This window comes from Bufo bufo, chromosome 2 (genome assembly GCF_905171765.1).
Source record: "Bufo bufo chromosome 2, aBufBuf1.1, whole genome shotgun sequence".
In the NCBI taxonomy this organism is placed as follows: Eukaryota; Metazoa; Chordata; class Amphibia; order Anura; family Bufonidae; genus Bufo; species Bufo bufo.
In genome coordinates this window covers 202736703-202762697 of record NC_053390.1, presented here as the reverse complement: position 1 = coordinate 202762697, position 25995 = coordinate 202736703, and the positions used below count along the sequence as shown (strand labels likewise).

At 42.5% G+C, this 25995-nt stretch overlaps 1 protein-coding gene across 1 annotated transcript in view; it reads left to right on the top strand.

Annotated features, from left to right (window-relative positions):
- Positions 1 to 25776, top strand: part of RNFT2 (ring finger protein, transmembrane 2) — a 92546-nt gene extending 66770 nt beyond the window's left edge. The window contains exons 7-10 of the mRNA XM_040416038.1: positions 4533 to 4682; positions 7958 to 8023; positions 20792 to 20893; positions 25150 to 25776. Coding sequence (XP_040271972.1) covers positions 4533 to 4682; positions 7958 to 8023; positions 20792 to 20893; positions 25150 to 25284 — 453 coding nt within the window. The 3' untranslated portion in view covers positions 25285 to 25776. The remainder of the gene's footprint in view (positions 1 to 4532; positions 4683 to 7957; positions 8024 to 20791; positions 20894 to 25149) is intronic.
- The last annotated feature ends 219 nt before the right edge of the window (positions 25777 to 25995 follow it).

The following is a 25995-nucleotide window of genomic DNA, read 5'->3' as shown; positions in this document are numbered from 1 at the left end:
GGAGACAGAATTGAGATGGGCCCATAGACTTTCTATTAAGTCCATCTCACTTCCATCTCCTGCAGCGAGAAGAGAGAGCATGCTATGTGAGCTCTTGTCTCTCCTTGCTCTAGGGATGAGTGGGGGTCTCAGCACTCAGACCTCCATCAATCAAAATGTTTGATACGTCACTCTGACATATTAAACATTTTTTCAAACTTCAGTGACAACCCCTTTAAGAGTGGCGTCTAAAACGCCGGTCTTAATAAATGACTAAGTCTTTATGCACCAAATATGAGACTCCTTTCCTGCACAGCAAGGAAAGGAAACATTCCCAATATTTCCTTTGGGAATGTTTTCTTTCTTCCTTGTGATAGGATCTACTCTTGGTTTGGATGAAAAAAAGATGGGAAGGAGAAGATATCTGTAGAAGGCTAGTCTGAACACTGCCGTATGAGATCACAACTGGCATAAGAATCCTATCTTCCAGGTTTACAGCCCACAGCGTAATATCCCTTGGTAGCATTATGATAAGTTGTGGCAGTTTAAGCAGGTTTCCATAATAATTGCTTCTCTTTATCTCTGGCTTTTCATATTTTGGATTTAAGGCTTAGACACTGAGAGAGTGAATTTCTAATCTACTGGAAGTTAAGTGTAGGATCACCCATGAGGAACACGTACAACAATTCCCTAATCTTGTGTTTGTGATCAGAAACCAAGGACAGCACATAATTGTAACTGATCACCAGGCTGCCGTCATATATAGCACACAATCTGAAATCCCTGCATCTGCATGTATTGACCCCGCTGATAAAGGGAGGAATTGTGGTCATAACGTCATCATTATGTTGCTATTTACAGGTGAATCTACACAGAATTAGGCATTGTGCAACTGGCCGTATGTGTTTGGCGGTCCGCAAATTGCGGATCCGCAAAATGCAGATAACCAGCCGTGTTGTGTTCTCATTTTTTGCGGACCCGTCAACTTCCATGTGCATGTGGACTGCATTTTGTGGCCAAGTGTAGCACATGTTCAGTCTTTTTGTTCACCTGCTTTCTGCGTCTGTATGTCTGTTCTGCAAAAATATATAACATGTCTGCCAAATGCAGACCACGGACCCACTGAAGTCAGTGGGTCTGCAAAAAAAATCAGGCAACACACTGCATCTGTATTTTGCAGATCCACGGTTTGTACAGCAGGCACTTGGCTGCAATGACAGGGAACGGCGATCACGCAGAACCCCGTCATTTAGCCCCTCGGATGCCACAATTAACAGTAATTGCATCTTCTGTGAGGTGAAGCAGAAGGAAGCGGCTCCCTCTGTCTTACGATCGGAGCCCCTGCAGTGAAATTGCGGGGCTCCGATCGGTTATCATGGCTGCCTGGACGCTTCTGAATCTTCCCATGGTAAGTTTCCTGCTGAGCTGTGTAGCCTAATAGATCTCTATTAGGCCTCATGCACACGGCCGTTGCCCGGCCGTGGCCGTATTGCAGCCCATCACTTGAATGGGTCCGCAATCCGGAGCTGCGGTGCGGAACTCTGTAGTGCTTCCGTGGTGTTTCTGTCCGTGCCTTCGCAACACAAAAAAATAGAACATGTTTTATTTTTTTGTGTTGCGAAGGCACGGACAGAAACACCACGGAAGCACTACAGAGTTCGCACCGCAGCTCCGGATTGCGGACCCATTCAAGTTGAATGGGTCTAGATCCGTCCCGGCCGCCGCACAGACTTTGCCCATGCATTAATGCACGGAACAGCCGCACAACAGCCGTGTGCATGAGGCCTTAGGGTGAATGGGACAAGGGATCAAAGGATTCCAGGTTCTAGCCCCCTCTAAGGGGGCTAAATGTTACAAGTAAAAAAAAATATATATTAAAAGTTTAAATCATCCCCTTTTCCAATTTTACATCTAAAAATATATCAGAAACAGACGAAGGCAGCTCTCACCTGTATGTCCTTGTCTTGAGCCCGGACATAGCGTCTGGATCAGTTAAACCTCAGAGAAAACATTATTGGTCCAGCTCCAATGTTCAAGGTATAAATCTTTATTCAAGCGGTTTTAAAATATTCCAATACACAGGTACACTTGTGTTACGCGTTTCAGACCATGGTCATTAACATGGTCTGAAACGCGGAACACAAGTGTACCTGTGTATTGGAATATTTTAAAACCGCTTGAATATAGATTTATACCTTGAGCATCTAAAAATATATATGAACAATAAAAACATATCAGGTATCAGTGGATCTAAACTATTAAAATATATTTTTTTTTTTCAATTCCTGTGCAGTGAACGCCATAATGGAAAAAAATGAAAAATACACTATTCAGCATTTTTTAGACACCTTGTCCCTTTTGTCCGCTGCTTTTTCCAGTGCTGTGCTTCAGTCTTCCCTGCCACTGTTTGTTTTCCTGGCTGCAGGGGTAACATTCTGTGCGCACAGGTCACCGCTCCAGCCGATTACTGGCCTCAGCAGTGAGGTTTTGTATGTTGCTGAGGCCAATGATTGGCTGTATGGTGGCCTGTGTGCATTAAACATCCATGCTGCAGTCAGGAATATGATGTTGGGAGGGAGGACTGGAGCATGGTGGTGAAAGAAGCAGGGGAGAAATTAGTATGGATTCTTTTGTTATTTTAGACCCTTTTACAGGGGCTGCCCGAATATTAGTTTGCCCTTTTAAAGAGAACCTGTCAACGTTCGGGATGGGTTTCTTTTAGTAACTACTTGCATCCCCAAGTAATAACAATCCTGGAGAAGTTTATAAATGTATTGCCAACAGTCAGTCCGATTCCGACCCTGTCGGCACTGATTGGATAGTCAGACTGTGTCGGGACAAACTTCAACTGGTAGCACCCATCTGAACCCTATTGCAGCCTGGTTGGAAGTTCATTCATAAACTTCTAGAAGGAATACCAGAAGAATGGCGCACCATAGAGTCATAAGAATAGATGCTCTAGAATAGTTAATACAAGTAGTTACTAAAACAGACCTGTCAGGAGAGGTGACAGGACCACTTCAGACCATTTAAAGGGGTTGCCTGAGTTATTTATTTAAAAAAAAAAAGACATAGAAACTACTAGAATAATACAAAAACATTATACCTACCGTCCTCAAACCTCTCCTTTCAGCACTGCTGCTCCTATCCTTCCCTTCACTGCCATTGTGACGTAGTGTTTTGGCTGCAGCAATGACGTTCACATATACCACATAAGACAGCGGAGGCCAGTGATTGGCTGCAGCTGTCACATCGGTATACAGGCACATCACCCCACAGTCAGGGCAACCAAGCACAGCTGGAGTGACAGAGCGGCAGCGATAGAACAAGAAGGGATTAGATGGTGATTATCATTTTTATATTATTTCGGTATATATTATTATTATTATTATAATAGTGTCCCTGCTTTTAATAACATATAACAGTAAATAAATAGCCCAGTCACCCTTTTACATGGATGCAGCAGCTTATTCCTGTATTTGTAACCTGTGATGTCAGGTAATATTTGTGCTGTGAGGCTTGTAACAAAGTTGCCTGCTGGCGCTTGGATTCTGTAACAAAGGCTGAATAGGCAGGGGCTGTTATTGTGTTGATCGCACACCTAAGGAGTAAAAAGTAAATGAAGACCATGCCGGCGAGATACTTTAAGCAGATGAGAATGTTCGCTCGCTCATAGCCCACTGGAAGGGGTATGAGATCATAAGAATGCCAAAGCTGTGAGCAATGAGGCTTATTCCTAGCAGCGGGACTGTAAAATCCAAGACATGCGGCATGATCTCACCTCGCTCCTTCCCTCAGCCTCTAAACACAGTCACAAACACACACACACTCCGCCTCTTACAAAGACCTGAGGGGATACTACGAGGGAGAAGGCTCTAATCCATGTCTGAGTCGTTAATCAGTGCAGCACACTCTCCGCTCTTTTCATCTGCAGCACAGCAGTATATGCCCGTCCACTGCCCGATGCCATAGCACATGTCCCTGCATCGGAGAGATTGAGGGGGTCTTTGGTGCCAGTTTTGTAAGATCTTAATGAGCTGATGTCGGCGTGTGTACCAGACACACATGCTCTTCAGTAATTGGTGCCATCATTAGTTCACAAGCCAGAGGCCAGTATTAGGATATAGCCTGTAGGTCTGTGGAGTCACAGCCCTTATGAATAACTATAGGTATTAAGCAATTCCAATCTTCAGTCTGGAGATCTTTTCTATTTGCAGCCCTTTTTATTCCCACGTATTTGATCATATAGGGGCTTGTACACACAATTTTTACACGTATAGCCAGCATGGCACATGAAGAGTCTTACAGTGTGTGGTATGCAGTGATTAAGGGGCTTTATTGAAGCAGTAATCTAATAGGTATTATGGGTAACGGTATTAATGGTATTGATTTTTATTTTGCATTTCTTTAGATTAATTGTTCTGGACCTCTGAGCATTGCAGTTCCTTATTATATATTCTCCAGAGTCCCAATACCCAATAAAGTCATCGAAGCCTCTGTGTTGGAGTCTGCCTTGTCTCTCTATCATTAAGTGTTTAACTGTGTCTCTGCAGGGCAAGTTTTACCTGCTGATTGAAGAGCTGAGCCAACTTGTTCGCTCCCTTGTGCCCATACAGCTGTGGTATAAATACATCATAGGCGAAGATCCTTCAAGCACATATTTCTTAGGAAGCATCCTAATAATCCTGTACAGTTTGTGTAAGGTAAGTAGGACATAAGCCTGTTAAACAATTCTTGTCATGGAGTGCACCAGAAAAGCTAAAATAAGATCATAACATGATCATCATATAATGGATCTGTGCCCAGATTAAAGGCTTATGTATACTTTTGGGGGCATTGTTTTTTATTAGTGCATTGTACTCATTATGGGCTAAAAAAAAAAATTATTGGTATTTAGTAAAAATATGGAGTCCTTTTCTCTCTACAGAGCTGAGATGCTCTGCTAGCAGGATCTGAATCTTCTCTCTGCTCAATCAGGCAGGGAGCTGACTGGCTCCTTATCTCTACTCATCAAAACCTAGTCCTTATCTTACTGAAAAGAATGTGGCTTAAATAAGTGTTTATGACATCTTAGTAATTAAGGCTACTTTCACACTTGCATTTGGTGCGGATCTGTCATGGATCTGCACAAACGCATCCGTTCAGAAAGGATCCGTTTGTATTATCTTGAACATAGCCAAAATGGATCTGTCTTGAACACCATTGAAAGTCAATGGGGGACGGATCCGTTTTCTATTGTGCCATATTGTGTCAGAGAAAACGGATCCGTCCCCATTGACTTACATTGTGTGTCAGGACGGATCCGTTTGGCTCAGTTTCGTCAGACGGACACCAAAACGCCTGTGTCCGCCTCCAAAGCAGAATGGAGGCGGAACGGAGTCAAACCGATGCATTCTGAGCAGATCCTTATCCATTCAGAATGCATTAAGAGCAAAACTGATCTGTTTTGGACCGCTTGTGAGATCCCTGAATGGATCTCACAAACGGAAACCAAAACGCCAGTGTGAAAGTAGCCTTAGAGAGAAGTAATATTTGATGACCTGCACAAAGTGAAAATAGGATGCACACAGCTAGAAAAACTATTTTTAAATAAAGACCAATTAAAAAAATTATTTTTGGCCACAAATTAGTGAAATGTAATCTTAAAAAAAAATTGTCCCCAAAAGTGTACAAAACCTTTGTTAGATTTTTCAGCTCCAATGACAGAAGAGAAAAATAGAAAACTCTGCGACAATGTCAACGCACACAAAAATGCATTGAGACCTGGCAATAACCAGCTTTTACACTTGTCACATCAGATGGGTGAAGTCCTTTGCTTCATCTTTAGGCCAGTTTCAAAGGAGCCTAAAGGGACACTGACAGGCCCAATAAGCATATTTAGCTATATATATGACTGCACAGGTCTTCTAATGTGTATTAAAATCATATAAGTATACCCCCTGTCCACCTTATAAATACAGTAAACTCATGTTTTATAACCTGATAGAATCGTCTTCTTTCTGCCCAAGGGGCGGCGTTTCCGTTTCACTTGCGCCCAGCCAGCCGCCCCCCAACCGCCGTTTTGAAGCGCCGCCCAGCTCATCAATATTCACTTCGCTGGGCGGCTTCTGCTGTCCCCGACGTTACGAGATCCGGCGCATGCCCAATATAAAACTATGGGCATCGGACTCTATTTCATCTTCAGCGCATGCGCCCGGCACCCTCACTGGCCGGGATCACATAGCGCCTGCGTCCCCTCTGCTTCTTTAAAGCCGCTTCAGCCTCTGAGTTCTGCGCCTGCGCCGGGCACTATTCAGAGCAGCGCTTCAGATTGCTGCTCTCAAACACATCAGAAGGGGTTAATACTAGCTTTGTATTGGGCATGCGCCAGATCTCGTAACGTCGGGGACAGCAGAAGCCGCCCAGCTAAATATGCTTATTGGGCCTGTCAGTGTCCCTTTAAAGTTGTTGTTGACCCCTGGTGACCTTTTCTGCAGACCTCTTAGCATGGCAAGACCCACAGTAGGAATGATACTTATCTGATTCCCGCTTCTGGCTCTGCTGTTGCTCCTGAGTCTCCCCGTGTAAACATCCAATGTCACCCATTTGACACATGACCCAGTGACATGACGCATTGGTGGCAGAGATCAGGTAAGTATGATTCCCAACATGGGTCCAGCCACGCTGGGGGGTCTGCAGAAGAGGTCCCCAGAAGTGAAAAAACACTTTAACATAGGCACAATCTGTAAGTCTAAAAATGCTAAAAAGGTTTTATCTTTTTAATTTTCTTTCTTTATTATTTGGGATTGAAAATTTTATTGACTGCTTGCCGACCGGCTGTATACTATATACCTCTGGGAGGTTGGCACATATCTCTGTGTGGACTTTTCTAAACATCCTTACAGAGATCGTGGCTGTGGGAGCAGGGAGCCCGCTGTGAGTGACAGCAGTGCCCTCCATAGAAAACGCAAGGACAGTTTTTCGCTGACACTGCCTTCTCCATTTCTTAATGAACTCTGTGTATAGAGATCAGAATGAGGCATAGCGCTTCTTGCTCCATTCCCAGCAGCCATGTGATTCCTGGGGGCTGGGTATCTTCATGAGCTGCTGGGTCTTAGCAAACCCAGATCAGCTGTGCAGTGAGACTGTACAGCCCTGTACAACCTCTCTGGGACTGCATTCCTTCTGTAACTGGGGCCACTATGTCAGTCCCAGTTACAGGAGAAAGAGAAATTGGCAATAAATGAAAAATGGTCTTGCGTGACCTTATGGGGGACACAAGGCGTAAAGTAAAAAAAATAAAGACAGTATTAAAAATTTAATGATAAAAAAGGCCACCACATGCCACACCGCGGCTTCTAGCCCTGCCTCTGGCAACCATAACCCATACATCCCATACAGTATATCAAAATTACAGAAAGGGAACATAATTAAAAAAATATTTTAGTTGCTTTTTGTGCTATTAAAAAAAAAAAAGTGAAAAATGTGAAACTGTTTAGGCTACTTTCACACTAGCGTTCAGAGCGGATCAGTCTGATGTTTCATCAGACGGATCCGCTCCTATAATGCAGACGTTTGGATCCGTTCAGACTTTACATTGAAAGTCAATGGGGAACGGATCCGCTTGAAGATTGAGCCATATGGTGTCATCTTCAAGCGGATCCGTCCCCATTGACTTCCATTATAAGTCTGGACGGATCCGCACGGCCAGGCGTACACCCGAACGCTGCAAGCAGCGTTCAGGTGTCCGCTCGCTGAGCGGAGCGGAAGCTGAACGCCGCCAGACTGATGCATTCTGAGCGGATCCGCCTCCACTGCGAATGCATTAGGGCTGGACGGCTGCGTTCGTGGCCGCTTGTGAGCCCCTTCAAACGGAGCTCACGAGCGGACACCCGAACGCAGGTGTGAAAGTAGCCTTACCCGTTTGTTTCTTCGTTATAAAAATTAAATAAAAAGAATAATGCGTGTTAAAAAAAAATTATATCTTTTTCTCTTCTAGTCTTTTGACGTTTGTGGTCGTATTGGAGGATTAAGGAAAGCCTTAAGAATTCTTTGTCATGCACAGGTAATATATAGTTTGAATAAGATTTAGAGTTTTGCCTGGACTCTGACTTTTCTCTCCTCTACTTCAGTCTTAAAGGGGTTTTCTCAAGATTTAAACTCATCTACAGGATAGGGAATAAGTGTCAATGGGAGACTGAAGCAAAAGCAATATTTGCCCCTACCCCTATCGTTGCCATCTTAGCTTCCCAATATTGTACTTCACAGCACTCGCACAGAAGACACAATATCATATTTTTAGGAAATTGCACATCATTCATTCTACATATATATTGACGTTTTCTCCTAAATAATTGGAATTTATTCTTTACAATAACGCGCCTCATCACTGAGCTTCATGTGCTGTTGTTGGAACAAGCTCATATTATAGCATTTAGGTCACATTTTATTGCCAGCTATAGAAGGTGTTATGTCACATTTTCACACTGAAATGACTGGGTGGAGTTGTGATAGACAAGTTGTGCTATACATATGCATTTTTAAAGAAGCGAATAGTCAATGTTTTAACAGCAACTAATCAGATATTTCCATCACTTATCATTGAGCAATATTCATTTCTGGTTTTATGGCTGTACAGAAAATAGATACAGTTGGTTTGGCTTTGTTGACTACTACTAGATATACATAAGAGACTATACTACTAGATATACAACATACTGTACTTAAGTACCGGTATTATACAACATATTGTACATCGCAGGCTTGTATTGGCTAATGCAGGTCATTTTTTGGGAATATCTCAGGAACGGTACATCCTAGAGAGCTGTGACCCCACAAGATTTCTTTCCAGGTAGCAAGGGATGTGTATACCAAGTTTCATTGAAATCGATGGTTGCGTTTTTGAGTGATCGCGGAACATACACACATATATATATATATATATATATATATATATATATATATATATATATATATATATATACGTCCTTCTATATATCTATATATATATATATATACACTGCGTGCAGAATTATTAGGCAAATGAGTATTTTGACCACATCATCCTCTTTATGCATGTTGTCTTACTCCAAGCTGTATAGGCTCGAAAGCCTACCACCAATTAAGCATATTAGGTGATGTGCATCTCTGTAATGAGAAGGGGTGTGGTCTAATGACATCAACACCCTATATTAGGTGTGCATAATTATTAGGCAACTTCCTTTCCTTTGGCAAAATGGGTCAAAAGAAGGACTTGACAGGCTCAGAAAAGTCAAAAATAGTGAGATATCTTGCAGAGGGATGCAGCACTCTTAAAATTGCAAAGCTTCTGAAGCGTGATCATCGAACAATCAAGCGTTTCATTCAAAATAGTCAACAGGGTCGCAAGAAGCGTGTGGAAAAACCAAGGCGCAAAATAACTGCCCATGAACTGAGAAAAGTCAAGCGTGCAGCTGCCAAGATGCTACTTGCCACCAGTTTGGCCATATTTCAGAGCTGCAACATCACTGGAGTGCCCAAAAGCACAAGGTGTGCAATACTCAGAGACATGGCCAAGGTAAGAGGCTGAAAGACGACCACCACTGAACAAGACACACAAGCTGAAACGTCAAGACTGGGCCAAGAAATATCTCAAGACTGATTTTTCTAAGGTTTTATGGACTGATGAAATGAGAGTGAGTCTTGATGGGCCAGATGGATGGGCCCGTGGCTGGATTGGTAAAGGGCAGAGAGCTCCAGTCCGACTCAGACGCCAGCAAGGTGGAGGTGGAGTACTGGTTTGGGCTGGTATCATCAAAGATGAGCTTGTGGGGCCTTTTCGGGTGGAGGATGGAGTCAAGCTCAACTCCCAGTCCTACTGCCAGTTTCTGGAAGACACCTTCTTCAAGCAGTGGTACAGGAAGAAGTCTGCATCCTTCAGGAAAACATGATTTTCATGCAGGACAATGCTCCATCACACGCGTCCAAGTACTCCACAGCGTGGCTGGCAAGAAAGGGTATAAAAGAAGAAAATCTAATGACATGGCCTCCTTGTTCACCTGATCTGAACCCTATTGAGAACCTGTGGTCCATCATCAAATGTGAGATTTACAAGGAGGGAAAACAGTACACCTCTCTGAACAGTGTCTGGGAGGCTGTGGTTGCTGCTGCACGCAATGTTGATGGTGAACAGATCAAAACACTGACAGAATCCATGGATGGCAGGCTTTTGAGTGTCCTTGCAAAGAAAGGTGGCTATATTGGTCACTGATTTGTTTTTGTTTTGTTTTTGAATGTCAGAAATGTATATTTGTGAATGTTGAGATGTTATATTGGTTTCACTGGTAAAAATAAATAATTGAAATGGGTATATATTTGTTTTTTGTTAAGTTGCCTAATAATTATGCACAGTAATAGTCACCTGCACACACAGATATCCCCCTAAAATAGCTAAAACTAAAAACAAACTAAAAACTACTTCCAAAAATATTCAGCTTTGATATTAATGAGTTTTTTGGGTTCATTGAGAACATGGTTGTTCAATAATAAAATTAATCCTCAAAAATACAACTTGCCTAATAATTCTGCACTCCCTGTATATACACTCACCTAAAGAATTATTAGGAACACCTGTTCTATTTCTCATTAATGCAATTATTTAGTCAACCAATCACATGGCAGTTGCTTCAATGCATTTAGGGTGGTGGTCCTGGTCAAGACAATCTCCTGAACTCCAAACTGAATGTCAGAATGGGAAAGAAAGGTGATTTAAGCAATTTTGAGCGTGGCATGGTTGTTGGTGCCAGATGGGCCGGTATGAGTATTTCACAATCTGCTCAGTTACTGGGATTTTCACGCACAACCATTTCTAGGGTTCACAAAGAATGGTGTGAAAAGGGAAAAACATCCAGTATGCGGCAGTCCTGTGGGCAAAAATGCCTTGTGGATGCTAGAGGTCAGAGAAGAATGGGCCGACTGATTCAAGCTGATAGAAGAGCAACGTTGACTGAAATAACCACTCGTTACAACCGAGGTATGCAGCAAAGCATTTGTGAAGCCACAACACGCACAACCTTGAGGCGGATGGGCTACAACAGCAGAAGACCCCACCGGGTACCACTCATCTCCACTACAAATAGGAAAAAGAGGCTACAATTTGCAGGAGCTCACCAAAATTGGACTGTTGAAGACTGGAAAAATGTTGCCTGGTCTGATGAGTCTCGATTTCTGTTGAGACATTCAAATGGTAGAGTCTGAATTTGGCGTAAACAGAATGAGAACATGTATCCATCATGCCTTGTTACCACTGTGCAGGCTGGTGGTGGTGTAATGGTGTGGGGGATGTTTTCTGGGCACACTTTAGGCCCCTTAGTGTCAATTGGGCATCGTTTAAATGCCACGGGCTACCTGAGCATTGTTTCTGACCATGTCCATCCCTTTATGACCACCATGTACCCATCCTCTGATGGCTACTTCCAGCAGGATAACGCACCATGTCACAAAGCTCAAATCATTTCAAATTGGTTTCTTGAACATGACAATAAGTTCACTGTACTAAAATGGCCCCCACAGTCACCAGATCTCAACCCAATAGAGCATCTTTGGGATGTGGTGGAATGGGAGCTTCGTGCCCTGGATGTGCATCCCCCAAAATCTCCATCAACTGCAAGATGCTATCCTATCAATATGGGCCAACATTTCTAAAGAATGCTATCAGCACCTTGTGGAATCAATGCCACGTAGAATTAAGGCAGTTCTGAAGGCAAAAGGGGGTCCAACACCGTATTAGCATGGTGTTCCTAATAATTCTTTAGGTGAGAGTGTGTGTGTGTGTGTGTGTATATGTGTGTGTGTATATATATATATATATATATATATATATATATATATATATATATATATACAGTATATATATTACTAGATATAGAACATACTGTACTATTGTACATATAACGTATGTATGTGTGTATATATATATATATATATATATATATATATTTGTCATTGCAGTAGGCATCTGCTTATTTTTTGGTTTTGCAACAATTACTAGTTTTCCATAAAATATGGACTCAAGTTACAATGGTTTCAACATACATTGGTCATCCTGGAACCAATTATTATTATAACTTGAGGGACAACTGTACACGTATTTTTCGCTTTATAAGACGTGCTTTTAAAACAAGAAAAACGGGGGGGGGGGGATGGCAGTACGTCTTAGAAAGCGAATTCTAGTAAGCAGTAGGTGTGGGGAGTGGTGACTGTACTCGCAGCTGGTTTTCTCCGGACTGCACTGTCCTGACTCCGTACAGTGTTAGGACCTAGTGGCACTATGACCTGACCCTGTGCAACATCAGGTATGTATCTGTGGCGCGGGCCAAGAGAAGAATGGAGCTGCATGAAGAGGCTGTGCAGAGTGGCAGTGCTTTCCAGAGAGGTAAGTTTTTATATAGTTGTTTTTGGTCTGATGTGAGGTCTGATTGGGGGTCTGATCTGAGGTATGATGAAAAATGTATTTTTTTTTTTTCAGATTTTCCTCCTCTAAAACCTAGGTTCATTTTATAAAGTGAAAAATATGGTGTATATACACTCCTCAACATTAAAACTGCAACTCTAAGATGGAAAAGTTGTGGAATTTTGGAAATCACAGGATTATTAGACATGGTTAAGGATATACAAAAGATAAAAAAAATGGAAACAAAATATTGAATTTATTCAGTATAAAGTATGAGCGCTACACCTAGAAGTACCCACACTTACACAATGGCATGCTATCAATAAAGTTATTAATGGTTGTCTGAGGAATGTTCTGCCACTCTCAATGCACTTGGGCACACAGGCTTCTCAAACTATGTTTAGGCCACACAGGCTTCTCAAACTATGACGAGGCTGATGTTTTCCTATTGAGAAACTGCTCCTGGGACACTTTCGAGAAATGTTCATACCACTGATTCCACGATCAAATCAATGTCAAGCCAAGCTTTTACTGTACCTGGAATGAAGACTAGAGGGTCCGGCTACTGTACATTATGCCACCCCCCACCATAATCCCAGGAGTATGACAGGTGTGACATTCCCTTGTGTCCTCTATGGGGTTGCCCACATGATCTCCAGACCAATATCTGGCTATCATTGCATCCAAGACAAAAGCAAAACTGATTAATGAAAAGGATAGGCCTACATTTCAGCCTCCATTGCTGTCTTGGAGGTTAATTTAACACCTGGCTTGTAGCCCACTGCCGTGCAAACACCTTCAGATGGTTTGTGTAAACACTGCTCGCTGCCCTAGGCTTGGAATATGAAATCCAATTTCACTTGCTATACAGAATGGATCAGTACATGCCATTCTTCTAATTAGATGATCTGTCCATGCAGAGGTTCGCCTCTGTGCACCTCTTGTTATTTCCAGTTAATTATTGTTCTCCCAACCACCAGGACACACAGCGTTGAACATTGCAGACATCTCTGCCTAGGAATGGCGGCAATAACTGGCACATCAACGAACAGGAGGCATCACGCATGATCAGATTTTTGAGGTTTCAAGTGGCTAAAAAAAACTTTGCTTTCAATCTGGCCTTTGTGCTTATCCCACATGCTACAAATTGGGGCTAGGTGGATCAAAATTGAACATCTGCTGATCTTACCAACAACTGCTACTTCCTCGATTTGCGTAACCTTACAGTTTGTCCCTCTTGGTGTTGCATATGTATATATAGACACACATTTTCTTATTTACCTCAAACAGTATATTATCTCCTGACATATCATTAAAGGTTGTCCCATGACAAATACGTACTATTCACAGAAAAGGGGAAAAGTTATTGATCGATGCAGGTCCTACTTCCGGTAGCCCTACCGATCATAAGAATGGGGGCCCAGGGTTCCTGCATTTGAATGGAGCGTTGGTCATGCTTGCATGCTGCCATTCAGTTCAACTCTATGAGACTGCTGGAGATGGCCAAGCGCTTATAGAAGGTTTTCCCCTCTAAAGGGCTTGTTGCAAGACAAACAATTATACCCAATCCACAGTATAGGGCAGTGATGGCGAACCTTTTAGAGGTACCAGAGTGCCCAAACCGCAACCTCAAAACCCCCTTATTTATCTCAAAGTGCCAACGCGGCAAGTTAACCTAAATCCTACAGTCCAATATAGTATATCTTTCATGTACTTTATCATGTAGTAGCTATAATAGCCTGGCTACATTCAGTGCGCTGCCTGTGCTGTTCATGGTGCGTCCTGCGCTGATGAATGGCAGGAAAGGTCTAAGGCATATTGGTACACTCAGACTTTTTCCAGGGTGTGGGTGCCCACAGAGAGGGCTCAGAGTGCCGCCTCTGGCACCCGTGCCATAGGTTCGCCACCACTGGTATAGGGGATAAGTATCTGAATGGCAACTGTTCAATTGTTGGTTACCCTGCCGATCAGATGCATATCCCATATCCTGTGGATTGGGGATAAGTGTTAGTCTTGGGACAAGACCTTTAAAGGTAAAAACCCATTGTATGGTGTCATATTGTTAGGATATGCCTTCGCTTCCTGATGGATCTCCTGGATCTCACAGATTTTCCCCTTACAATCGTGCTCTCATCCAGATGCCATGCAGGAAAAATGCCATTAGGGCTTCAGCCCATTAGTTCTAGGAATTGAACGGTGCCCCCATGGTTAGCTCCCCATTGATCATGAAGTACTGGTATATCCCAGTGATCTTATGGTGGGAGAATACCTCTTAAGACAGCCAGGGACACTTTGGAATCTCTGCTCTTCAGAGGATTTCTTACCATAAGTTTTAACTAATCCATTTACATTTGTAATAATGTGGGGAAGATGGGAGAAGTAGTAGACAGGATGTAGGTGGTAGTCATGGTGTTTACAATAGCACAGTTCCCTCCCTCAATCCTAGGTCTGGTGCAGTGATGACGGGGTCACACTTGGGATGGTGGGAGTATTAGTTCCCCCAAGTTACACCCTGTGTAGCATCTCTTGGCTTGTGGAAGGTGGGTGCCCTCAGTGTTTGTGTGCAAATTGATAGGCAGGAGACTGAGATGCAGTTATACAAGTATTTGAGGGGGGTTTTTTGGCAGCAAGTTGCAGAACACATCCAAACAAGATGGAGGTACACAGTTTTACGAGGCAGATTCCCAACAATGGTCTGGCTTGACTGGAGCAAATTTTTCCACTTCTCAATGTCCTCTAGATGCAGCCATTTATTTCTTTAAATACGGTTCCTCAGATAGCAATTTCCTTGCTATGCAGTTCCCAACTTGTGGATGTACAAATGTCTTAATGGTGGAGAACTCCTAATCACAAGCAGGATGACAGCTGCAAAAGATACTAGACCAGGCTGGAAGTCTAGGGCCACGTTATGAGGCTCATAACTGAAGTGTTCTTCTCAGAATCTATACCCTGTACTCCTCTCAGGTCAGGTCAGCTGCATAAATGGCAAGGCCAGGCCAGAAGGGCTTAAAGGCTATGTACACATTTGGAGTCATTTTTTTTTATGATTGCATTTTACTTATTTTTGGCTAAAAATCATATTTTCAATTGGCCTTTATTAAAAATATTGAGCTGTTCAGTCACAAAAGGTTAACTGTTTTTCTAACTGTGTGACTGGTACTTTCACTTTCACTTTGTGCCGGTCATCTAATTACCCTGATTTCTAAACTACTGAGAGGTCATAAACACTTATTTAAGCCACATCCTTATAAGTAAGATAAGAACTGAGCTATAAAGGGTTTTCTAATGTCAGAGAGCAGAAATAAGGAGTCCGTCTGCTTCTCAGATGACGGAAAGGACAAAAAAATCCACAGACAGCTAGTAGAGCATGTCAGCTCTGTACAGAAAAAAGGATTCCATATTGTTAATAAAGACCAATTGAGAAAATTATTTTTAGCTCAAAATAAGTATAATGCAATAATTTTAAAAAATTGCCACCTAAGGTGTACAGTCGTGGCCAAAAGTTTTGAGAATGACACAAATATTAGTTTTCACAAAGTTTGCTGCTAAACTGCTTTTAGATCTTTGTTTCAGTTGTTTCTGTGATGTAGTGAAATATAATTACATGCACTTCATACGTTTACATACATTACATGACATTTATGCAAAGAGTCAGTATTTGCAGTGTTGGCCCTTCTTTTTCAGGACCTCTGCAATTCGACTGGGCATGCTCTTAATCAACTTCTGGGCCAATTCCTGACTGATAGCAACCCATTCTTTCATAATCACTTCTTGGAGTTTGTCAGAATTAGGGGGTTTTTGTTTGTCCACCCACCTCTTGAGGATTGACCACAAGTTCTCAATGGGATTAAGATCTGGGGAGTTTCCAGGCCATTGACCCAAAATGTCAACGTTTTGGTCCCCGAGCCACTTAGTTATCATTTTTGCCTTATGGCACGGTGCTCCATCGTGCTGGAAAATGCATTGTTCTTCACCAAACTGTTGGATTGTTGGAAGAAGTTGCTGTTGGAGGGTGTTTTGGTACCATTCTTTATTCATGGCTGTGTTTTTGGGCAAAATTGTGAGTGAGACCACTCCCTTGGATGAGAAGCAACCCCACACATGAATGGTCTCAGGATGCTTTACTGTTGGCATGACAGAGGACTGATGGTAGCGCTCACCTTTTCTTCTCCGGACAAGCCTTTTTCCAGATGCCCCAAACAATCGGAAAGAGGCTTCATCGGAGAACATGACTTTGCCCCAGTCCTCAGCAGTCCATTCACCATACTTTCTGCAGAAGATCAATCTGTCCCTCATGTTTTTTTTGGAGAGAAGTGGCTTTTTTGCTGCCCTTCTTGACACCAGGCCATCTTCCAAAAGTCTTGGCCTCACTGTGCGTGCAGATGCGCTCACACCTGCCTGCTGCCATTCCTGAGCAAGCTCTGCACTGGTGGCACTCCAATCCCGCAGCTGAATCCTCTTTAGGAGACGATCCTTGCGCTTGCTAGACTTTCTTGGACGCCCTAAAGCCTTCTTAACAAGAATTGAACCTCTTTCCTTAAAGTTCTTGATGATCCTATAAATTGTTGATTGAGGTGCAATCTTAGTAGCCACAATATCCTTGCCTGTGAAGCCATTTGTATGCAACGCAATGATGGCTGCACGCGTTTCTTTGCAGGTCACCATGGTTAACAATGGAAGAACAATTATTTCAAGCATCACCCTCCTTTTAACATGTCAAGTCTGCCATTTTAACCCAATCAGCCTGACATAATGATCTCCAGCCTTGTGCTCGTCAACATTGTCACCTGAGTTAACAAGACGATTACTGAAATGATCTCAGCAGGTCCTTTAATGACAGCAATGAAATGCAGTGGAAAGGTTTTTATGGGATTAAGTTAATTTTCATGGCAAAGAAGGACTATGCAATTCATCTGATCACTCTACATAACATTCTGGAGTATATGCAAATTGCTATTATAAAAACTTAAGCAGCAACTTTTCCAATTTCCAATATTTATGTAATTCTCAAAACTTTTGGCCACGACTGTACATAGCCTTTAAGGTCTTTTTACATGGACTGATTATAAGGCAAATTATTTGGGATAGGCGTTTGTATAAACCCTTGTTTCCAATATTCTGCTTGTGTGAAAGGTGCCAGCAATCACCCGATGAACACCCGTTTATTGGGTGATCCTATGCAGCAGATTGTTCAGTCAAAACAACAATCTGCTGCGCTGTAACAATGATTTTCTGTGTGGACAAGCGATCGCTATATCGATCGCTTGTCCTCACACAGTGGAGGTGATTGCTACATATAAATGCAGCTCTCATCTCTGCTGATCTGACAGGTATCGGGAACATCTGCTTAGTTCCCAGTAATCTGCCAGATCATTTATGCATGTAAAAGGTCCCTAAGACCTAGTCCAAGACTGTGACTTGTGCCTTCTTCTCACAGATACATCCTCCTTAGACTGAACACAACTGCACCCACTGGCAAGGAGGCACAAGCATAGATACTGCTTCCTTCCAGAATTTTTTATTTTATTTTATGCACTTGTATATAACGCTGCTATATTCCGCAGCCCTATATTAGCATCAAGCTCTCCCCAATGGGGCTTACAAGCTAAGTTCCCTATTAGTATGTTGGAGTGTGGGAGGAAACTGGGGTACCAAGAGTATATAACATACAAACTCCATGCAGGTTTCTAACCTAGGACACCAGTGCTGCAAGGTACCAGTAGTAACCACTGAGCCACCGTGCTGCCCATCTCAGAGATTCAGTAGAAACCTGCTTCAGCCACCACAATACACACCCAAGATGTATTTAAAGACATAGTAAAGGCAAACAGTGAAACAGTAGGGTATTCTCTTGTAAATGTAGATGTGTGTTAAGTCATATTAAACAGCACTAAATATTAACCAGTAATCCACTAGTAATGTCCTAGTTGGATACTACAATAAAACTGTATTTGCCATTAAACCCTGGCTGCATCTCTTGCTGTAATTACAAAGTCCACTTTGCTACATCTGACAAACGTCACTCTGCTGTACTTTATGTAGGGTTTATCAATGACGTAAAGACTGAGTTTAAACCTGTGTGATTCTACAGTAATGAAGCTTTTTCTGTATGTGGTTAGACACTAATATCACAAGAACTTGGGCTTGATTCACATACAGTGGATATAAAAAGTCTACACACCCCTGTTAAAATGTCAGGTTTCTGTACTGTAAAAAAAAATGAGACAAAGATAAATCATTTCAGAACGTTTTCCACCTTTAATGTGACCTATAAACTGTACCACTCAATTGAAAAACAAACTGAATTCTTTTAGGTAGAGGGACGAAAAAATATAAAAATAAAATAATATGGTTGCATAAGTGTGCACACCCTTAAACTAATACTTTGTTGAAGCACCTTTTGATTTTATTACAGCATTCTGTTTTTTTGGGTATGAGTCTATCAGCATGGCACATTTTGACATGGCAAGATTTGCCCACTCTGCTTTGCAAAAACACTCCACATCTGTTAGATTGCGAGGGCATCTCCTGTGCACAGCCCTCTTCAGATCACCCCACAGATTTTCAATCGGATTCAGGTCTGGGCTCTGGCTGGGCCATTCTAAAACTTTAATCTTCTTCTGGTGAAGCCATTCCTTTGTTGATTTGGATGTATGCTTTGGGTCATTGTCATGCTGAAAAATGAAGTTCCTCTTCATGTTCAGCTTTCTAGCAGAAGCCTGAAGGTTTTGTGCCAATATTGACAGGTATTTGGAACTGTTCATAATTCCCTCTAGCTTACCTAAGGCCCCAGTTCCAGCTGAAGAAAAACAGCCCCAAAGCATGATGCTGCCACCACCATGCTTCACTGTGGGTATGGTGTTCTTTTGATGATGTACAGTGTTTTGCGCCAAACATATCTTTTGGAATTATGGCCAAAAAGTTCAACCTTGGTTTCATCAGACCATAACACCTTTTCCCACATGCTTTTGGGAGACTTCAGATGTGTTTTTGCAAAATGTAGCCTGGCTTGGATGTTTTTCTTCGTAAGAAAAGGCTTTCGTCTTGCCACTCTACCCCATAGCCCAGACATGTGAAGAATACGGGAGATTGTTGTCACATGTACCACACAGCCAGTACTTGCCAGATATTCCTGCAGCTCCTTTATTGTTGCTGTAGGCCTCTTGGTAGCCTCCCAGACCAGTTTTCTTCTCGTCTTTTCATCAATTTTGGAGGGACGTCCAGTTCTTGGTAATGTCACTGTTGTGCCATATTTTCTCCACTTGATGATGACTGTCTTCACTGTGTTCCATGGTATATCTAATGCCTTGGAAATTCTTTTGTACCCTTCTCCTGACTGATACCTTTTAACAATGAGAACCCTCTGATGCTTTGGAAGCTCCCTGTGGATCATGGCTTTTGCTGTGGGATGCGACTAAGAAAATTTCAGGGAAGAACAACTAGAGCAGTTGAACTTTATTTGGGGTTAATTAGAGGCACTTTAAATGATGGCAGCTGTATGCTGACTCCTATTTAACATGATTTTGAATGTGGTTGCTTAAGGCCTCATTCACACAGTGTTTGGTCAGTGATGTCCATCAGTGATTGTGAGCCAAAACCAGAAGTGGAGCCTCCACAGACATAAGGTATAAGGGAAAGACCCGCACCTGGTTTTGGCTCAAAATCACTGATAGAAATAACTGACCAAACACTGACTGTGTGAATGAAGCCTAATTCTGAACACAGCTACATCCCCAGTTATAAGAGGGTGTGCACACTAATGCAACCACATTATTTTAGTTTTTTTTGTTTTCTTCCCTTCACCTAAAATATTTCAGTTTGTTTTTCAATTGAGTGGTACAGTTTATATGTCACATTAAAGTTGGAAAAGGTTTTGAAATGATTTATCTTTGTCTCATTTTTTTACAGCACAGAAACCTGAAATTTTAACAGGGGTGTGTAGACTTTATTTCTTCTGTATATCAGTTATATCCACACAGTTGTCTTCTACCTGAGCTGGATAATATTTTCTGCACTGGATTTTTCTGTTCTGCGCAGGTAAACATTTTGTGCCGTCGGTTGCCAAAACATCTTCCATGGGGAAGCATGGATCCAGTTTGGGCATCAGTTTCCCTCCAGGGTTTTGTAACTACACCAGAGGGACACAAAACCAGATCACCAGACTTAGTGAAGGGGACAAAGTAGTTGATTTCATAAGGATGATAGGCTATTATCTTTTGTACTATGCAGTGCTGACTTGGCGTATTGTGGCTTGTGCTCAATAGGGTTTAGTATGTAATGGAATCCCTGTAATATTATGGAGGATGTGCGTTTCATAGTAAGCATATTTGCTAATGACAATGTATTAATGTGAATATTCATTAACTTTTGTCTGCATGTTCTTTTACCGATCTCTCTTTACAGAAGTATGGTGTCCGTGCCAGCAGCCAGCAGTGCAGTGAAGCAGGGGATATATGCGCCATTTGTCAGGCAGATTTTAAAGATCCCATTATCTTAATATGTCAGGTAATACTCTCAAGATAATCTACATCGAGAGCTATTGGACCCCGCTTTGTGCCATAAAAGCTTTGTACACCTTTGGAGGCAATTTTTTTTATGATTGCATGTTACTCATTTTTGGCTAAAAATTATTTTCCAATTGGCCTTTATTAAAAATATTGAAATGGTCTGTCACAAAGGATTCACAGTTTTTCTAACTGTGTGACTGGTATTTTCACTTTGTGCCGGTCATCTAATAAACTTTATCTCCTAAACTACTGAGAGGTCATAATAAGATAAGAACTGAGCTATAATAAGTGTTTATAATGTCAGAGTAGAGATAAGGAGTCTGTCTGCTCCTGGTCTGACGCAAAATATATAAAATCCAAAGGGTGCTTCTAGAGCATGTCAGCTCTGTACAGAAAAAAGGACGCCGTATTTGTAATAAAGACCAATTTAAAAAATAATTTTTAGCATAATAAGTACAATGAAATAATAAAAAAAATTGCCCCCAAAGGTGTACACAGCCACACTCATTTCAGACTGCCATTTTCTGAAATGTTTTTCATAGTTGCTCCATGAAGATTGATATTCCGGAACAAAATGTCTTAAGTTAAAGAGGACCTTTCATCTGGCAAAACATTGTGAACTAAGTATCATGATATATACAGCGGCGCCCAGGGATCTCACTGCACTTACTATTATCCCTGGGCGCCGCTCCGTTCTCCCGCTATGCCCTTCGGTATCTTCGGTGACTTGGTTATAGTAGGAGGAGACTGCCCTTATTCTCCTGGGCGTCTTCTTCTCCCAGGCTGTAGCGCTGGCCAATCGCAGCGCAGAGCTCACAGCCTGGGAGATTTTTTCAAGGGCAGTCTCCTCTTACTATAACCAAGTCCCCAAACATACCGGAGGGCATAACGGGAGAACGGAGCGGCGCCCAGGGATAATAGTAAGTGCAGTGAGATCCCTGGGCACCGCTGTATATGTCATGATACTTTTTTTTAAAATCAGATCATTTTTATTGAACATTTTACAGTGTAAATACACGTTTTATCACAATACATACAAGGATGACATAGAGACATATTGTCCATAGGACTAATAACGAAAAGGACACCAAACTATGTGTATTAATCCAGTTTCAATCCAACCTTCCCACCCCACCCTAACCTACAAAATACAAAGGCACATTGTTAAACATTTCTATTCAGACGTCGAAACGACAGCCATGGATCCCACAATTTTTCAAATTTCGCTGGGCATCCACGCTTCTGGTACACCATCCGTTCATAACTCAGCATTGTGTCAACCGCACTTAGGAATTCGCCTAGGGTTGGCGGCGCTGTCTGTATCCAATGTAGGGCGATTAACTTCCTAGCGACATATAACATTCTCCCTATAGCTATTTTATGCACCTGCCCAGTGGCCAATTCAGAGACATATCCTAACACATACACTTTCGGGTCAGAGGGTATTTGTACTTTGTAAACTTCCTGTGTTGTCTGACGTACCAATTCCCAGTATCTCCCTAACCTCTCGCACGTCCACATCATATGCAACAAATCTGCAGACACCACAGAGCATCTTGGACACTCATCCGTAGGTCTGAACCCTATACGGAACAAAAGAAACAGTGTTTTGTAGACCCTATGGACAATAAACAGCTGCGAGAGTTTACGTCCTTCACTCAAGGAAGAGAGAGGTATCTCCTCCAGTATGTCAGACCATTGGTCATCAGTTAATTCGCCAACATCTTTCTCCCATTTACTTTTAGCCGTAAGTGGATGCGACATTAGAAACTTATCAAGCAGCAGCTTGTATATACAGGAAATCATACCTCTCCTCGCCCCCCTGGACAGAATCTGGTGCAATGCAGCATCTCTCCCAGCCACCATAGTCGTACCTTTAAATGTGGAGTTGTATGCATGTCTCACCTGAAGGTACTTATAAAAGTGAGTTCTAGGCAGATCATACTTCTCTTGAAATCTGGCAAATGACATGAACTTCTTTTCCTCCAAAAGATGGCCCAACCTCAGAATACCCTTCCTTTTCCATGCCCCAAACTCAGACAGGGAGAGGAATTCCGGCAGCACAGGATTGCCCCACAGTGGAGTATATTCCGTATTGCCGAAAACCCCCCTCAGGAGCTTGACCTTATTCCATACGGACTGCATCATGTGTCCCAAATCGCCCATCGGACCACTCTTTCCAGCCCCCCTAGTCTCAAGGATCAGCAGTAGGTCATTAGAGGACAAGCAATGTTTAAACAACTGACACGACATCTCACTCGACTCCAGTTCCATCCACCCCTTAAAATGTTGGCATTGTGCAGCCAGGAAGTACACCCAGGGGTTTGGCACTGCAAGGCCCCCTTCTGTTTTAGGATATTGCAACGTTTCAAGCTTAGTTCTCAGTTGCCCCTTCCGCCATATGAGCTCCCTGAAAGTAGCATTGATAGGAACAAATTTGGATTTTGACAGCCAGACCGGGGAGTTATGTAGAACATAGAGTAGCTGGGGCATCAACACCATTTTAATGAGATTAGCTCTTCCCGCCACCGACAGATATAGTTTACACCATGCCTTAGTCTTATTACGAAATTTGATAACCAACGGGTCAAAGTTAAGGCGCCCAAAGTCTCGGATTCTCGGAGATATATGGATACCCAAATACTTAAAGCATGATACTTAGTTCACAATGTTTTACCAGATGAAAGGTCCTCTTTAAATCGAGCTCTGCCTTGATCTGGGCTGAGATTATTCTTTTTTGGCTGTTTGCTCATTACGGTGATCATTGCTTCTTCGCCCTTATAGCATTTACACTGCTAATGACTGGCAGATTTCTGATTAGCCGAGGGGATTTGGGGGCGACTAATGATAACCATTCAGTCAGGTAGATTCATCCAATCCATGGAAAGCAAACAATTTATCACTTTTTGTTTGTTCGCAGCAGACTATTATTACATGTAATGATAATTTCCCAAATTCAGACTTTTATACCAAATGATACTCGCTCAATCTAATAGGTTTTTTACTCCCGACTTTTTGTATATGAGGACAGTGAGATAGTATAATATGATATCTTTAGTGGGTCTCAGAGGCAGCATATGCTAAAATGATAGTATTAAGCTGATCATACACATTGGATGCTGATTTTGGTGGGACTGTCACGGCTGTGTCATGGTTTGGTGGTAGTGGACCGTGACACTTGTGCCGTGCATGCTTGTTGCCGGTGGCAATGTGGTGTTTTAGTCTGGTGTTCCTTCCCATTTTGGTGTGTACGGGGTTAAGGTCTGTGCAAGGTGGAGCTGGGTGTGGCCTCATGGCTCTTCTTATGTTGGAGTTGTGAGCTTGAGGTCAGTTGTTTGTCTGCCTTTGTAGGAGAAGGAACTTTGCTCCTCTCTGGATGTTTCACCTGTCCATGTGGGCCTCCTTGTGGAACATCAAGGTCTTTAGCGATGTCACCATGATGTCTTCCCTTTGTTCCCTCTGTTCTGTACCCTTCCTTACATGTTTGGTGTGGGTTTATGTTTTGGATGTGTTGTAATGTCTTTTTTGGTGTTCCATGTGTTGTTATCCAGCATGGTTACTAGACATTTCCCCTGTGTATTGTACCTCCGGAAGGGGGTGTTAGGGTTCCCCAGAGTCAGCGTGCAGTTCTGCTGGGGCCGCCATGCATCCTGTCCGCATGGGAGTCCGTTCTTCATTGTTGCCGCGGCAGGAAAGTGCAAGTTATTTCTGGGCTCTTACCTGCAGATGCAGTAGCTGTGCACTGCATGCCTTTTCCTGCATCTAGCCCGGGTGAGACTCCTGTTCATCCGTGTCTGGGATGAACAGGTCGTCTCAGCCCTTTCCCTATTTTGAGGGATTATCAGGGCGACTCAGGGTCCTAGGTTTCCTGGGTATGAGCCATCCTACTATCCAGGTCTGCTCATACAGTGAGGAGTTAGGGCGAGGATTGGGGATGCAATAGGAGGTGACCTGATCCCTTATCCCGGCCCCAGGCCTAGTTGTATTCTTGTATACCCACCTTATTGTGACAGGGACTGAGTGACCATTTAATTTGTAGGGGGGTCTCACAGCTCTCCCCGATGGAAGATTTTAGTGGTGATAAGAATAGGGGTTGTTCCATTTTAATAAGCCTGATCCTTCAATTCTCAGGTAAGTCACCGCCAGAGGTGTGATTATATGATTATTTTCTTTATTGTTACCTAGACTACTCATAGTTTGTAAATTATCTTTTATGAAGATTTTTGTTCTGTTTTTCTTCTTCCTATCTCTTAGCACGTGTTTTGTGAAGAGTGCCTGTGTCTGTGGTTTGACAGAGAGAAAACTTGTCCCCTCTGCCGTTCTGTAGCTGTGGAAACGCTTCGCTTATGGAAGGATGGCTCCACATCTGCTCACTTCCAGGTGTACTGACACAGTCGAATGGAGCAAGCTACTACATATCACAACCAGTGTTGGCCAAGCAGCATCATCCTCCCAGCACCTTGAATACAACTTGTGTGATCCTCAGTCTAACTTCTTATGTCTCTTAGGTTTCCCATATATACCTCTATTGTCATCCCAATGCAACACATAGGGGTGTCCCATGCAGATGATGCTTAATCATTACTGGCTTAATGAATGTGTTTAATGAATATGAAGGGATTCAAATTCTGAATCTTGAACATGATGTATAAACATTCCTGATTAAGACATACATCTAGACAGTGTCCATGCTTGCTTTATCCTATGAAGAACATGTTCTGACCAAATTACTAGAACAACATTTTTGCAAAATAAATTGAGTATGAATATGATCCATGCAATCTAGGATTGGAAAACTACTAAACTGAAGCAAACAATTTAGTAGAGTGTGGAAAATATTCAATGTCAAAACCCATGATCACAAATAAAAAAGTTTCAGAAGTCCAAATGGCAGATGTTTCAAGTGGTTTTCTTGGACTGTGGTATAAGGCTGGTTTAACTTGCAGCGTGTGTCTGCGAGAGCTCCCGTCCTGACCTACGTAGCACTGATAGGATCGCATCGCATTATATTGATTTATAATGCTATGTGAGACATTATTCACACAGTCAGTGTTCGGTCAGTAATTTCCATCAGTGATTTTGAGCCAAAACTAGGTGCAG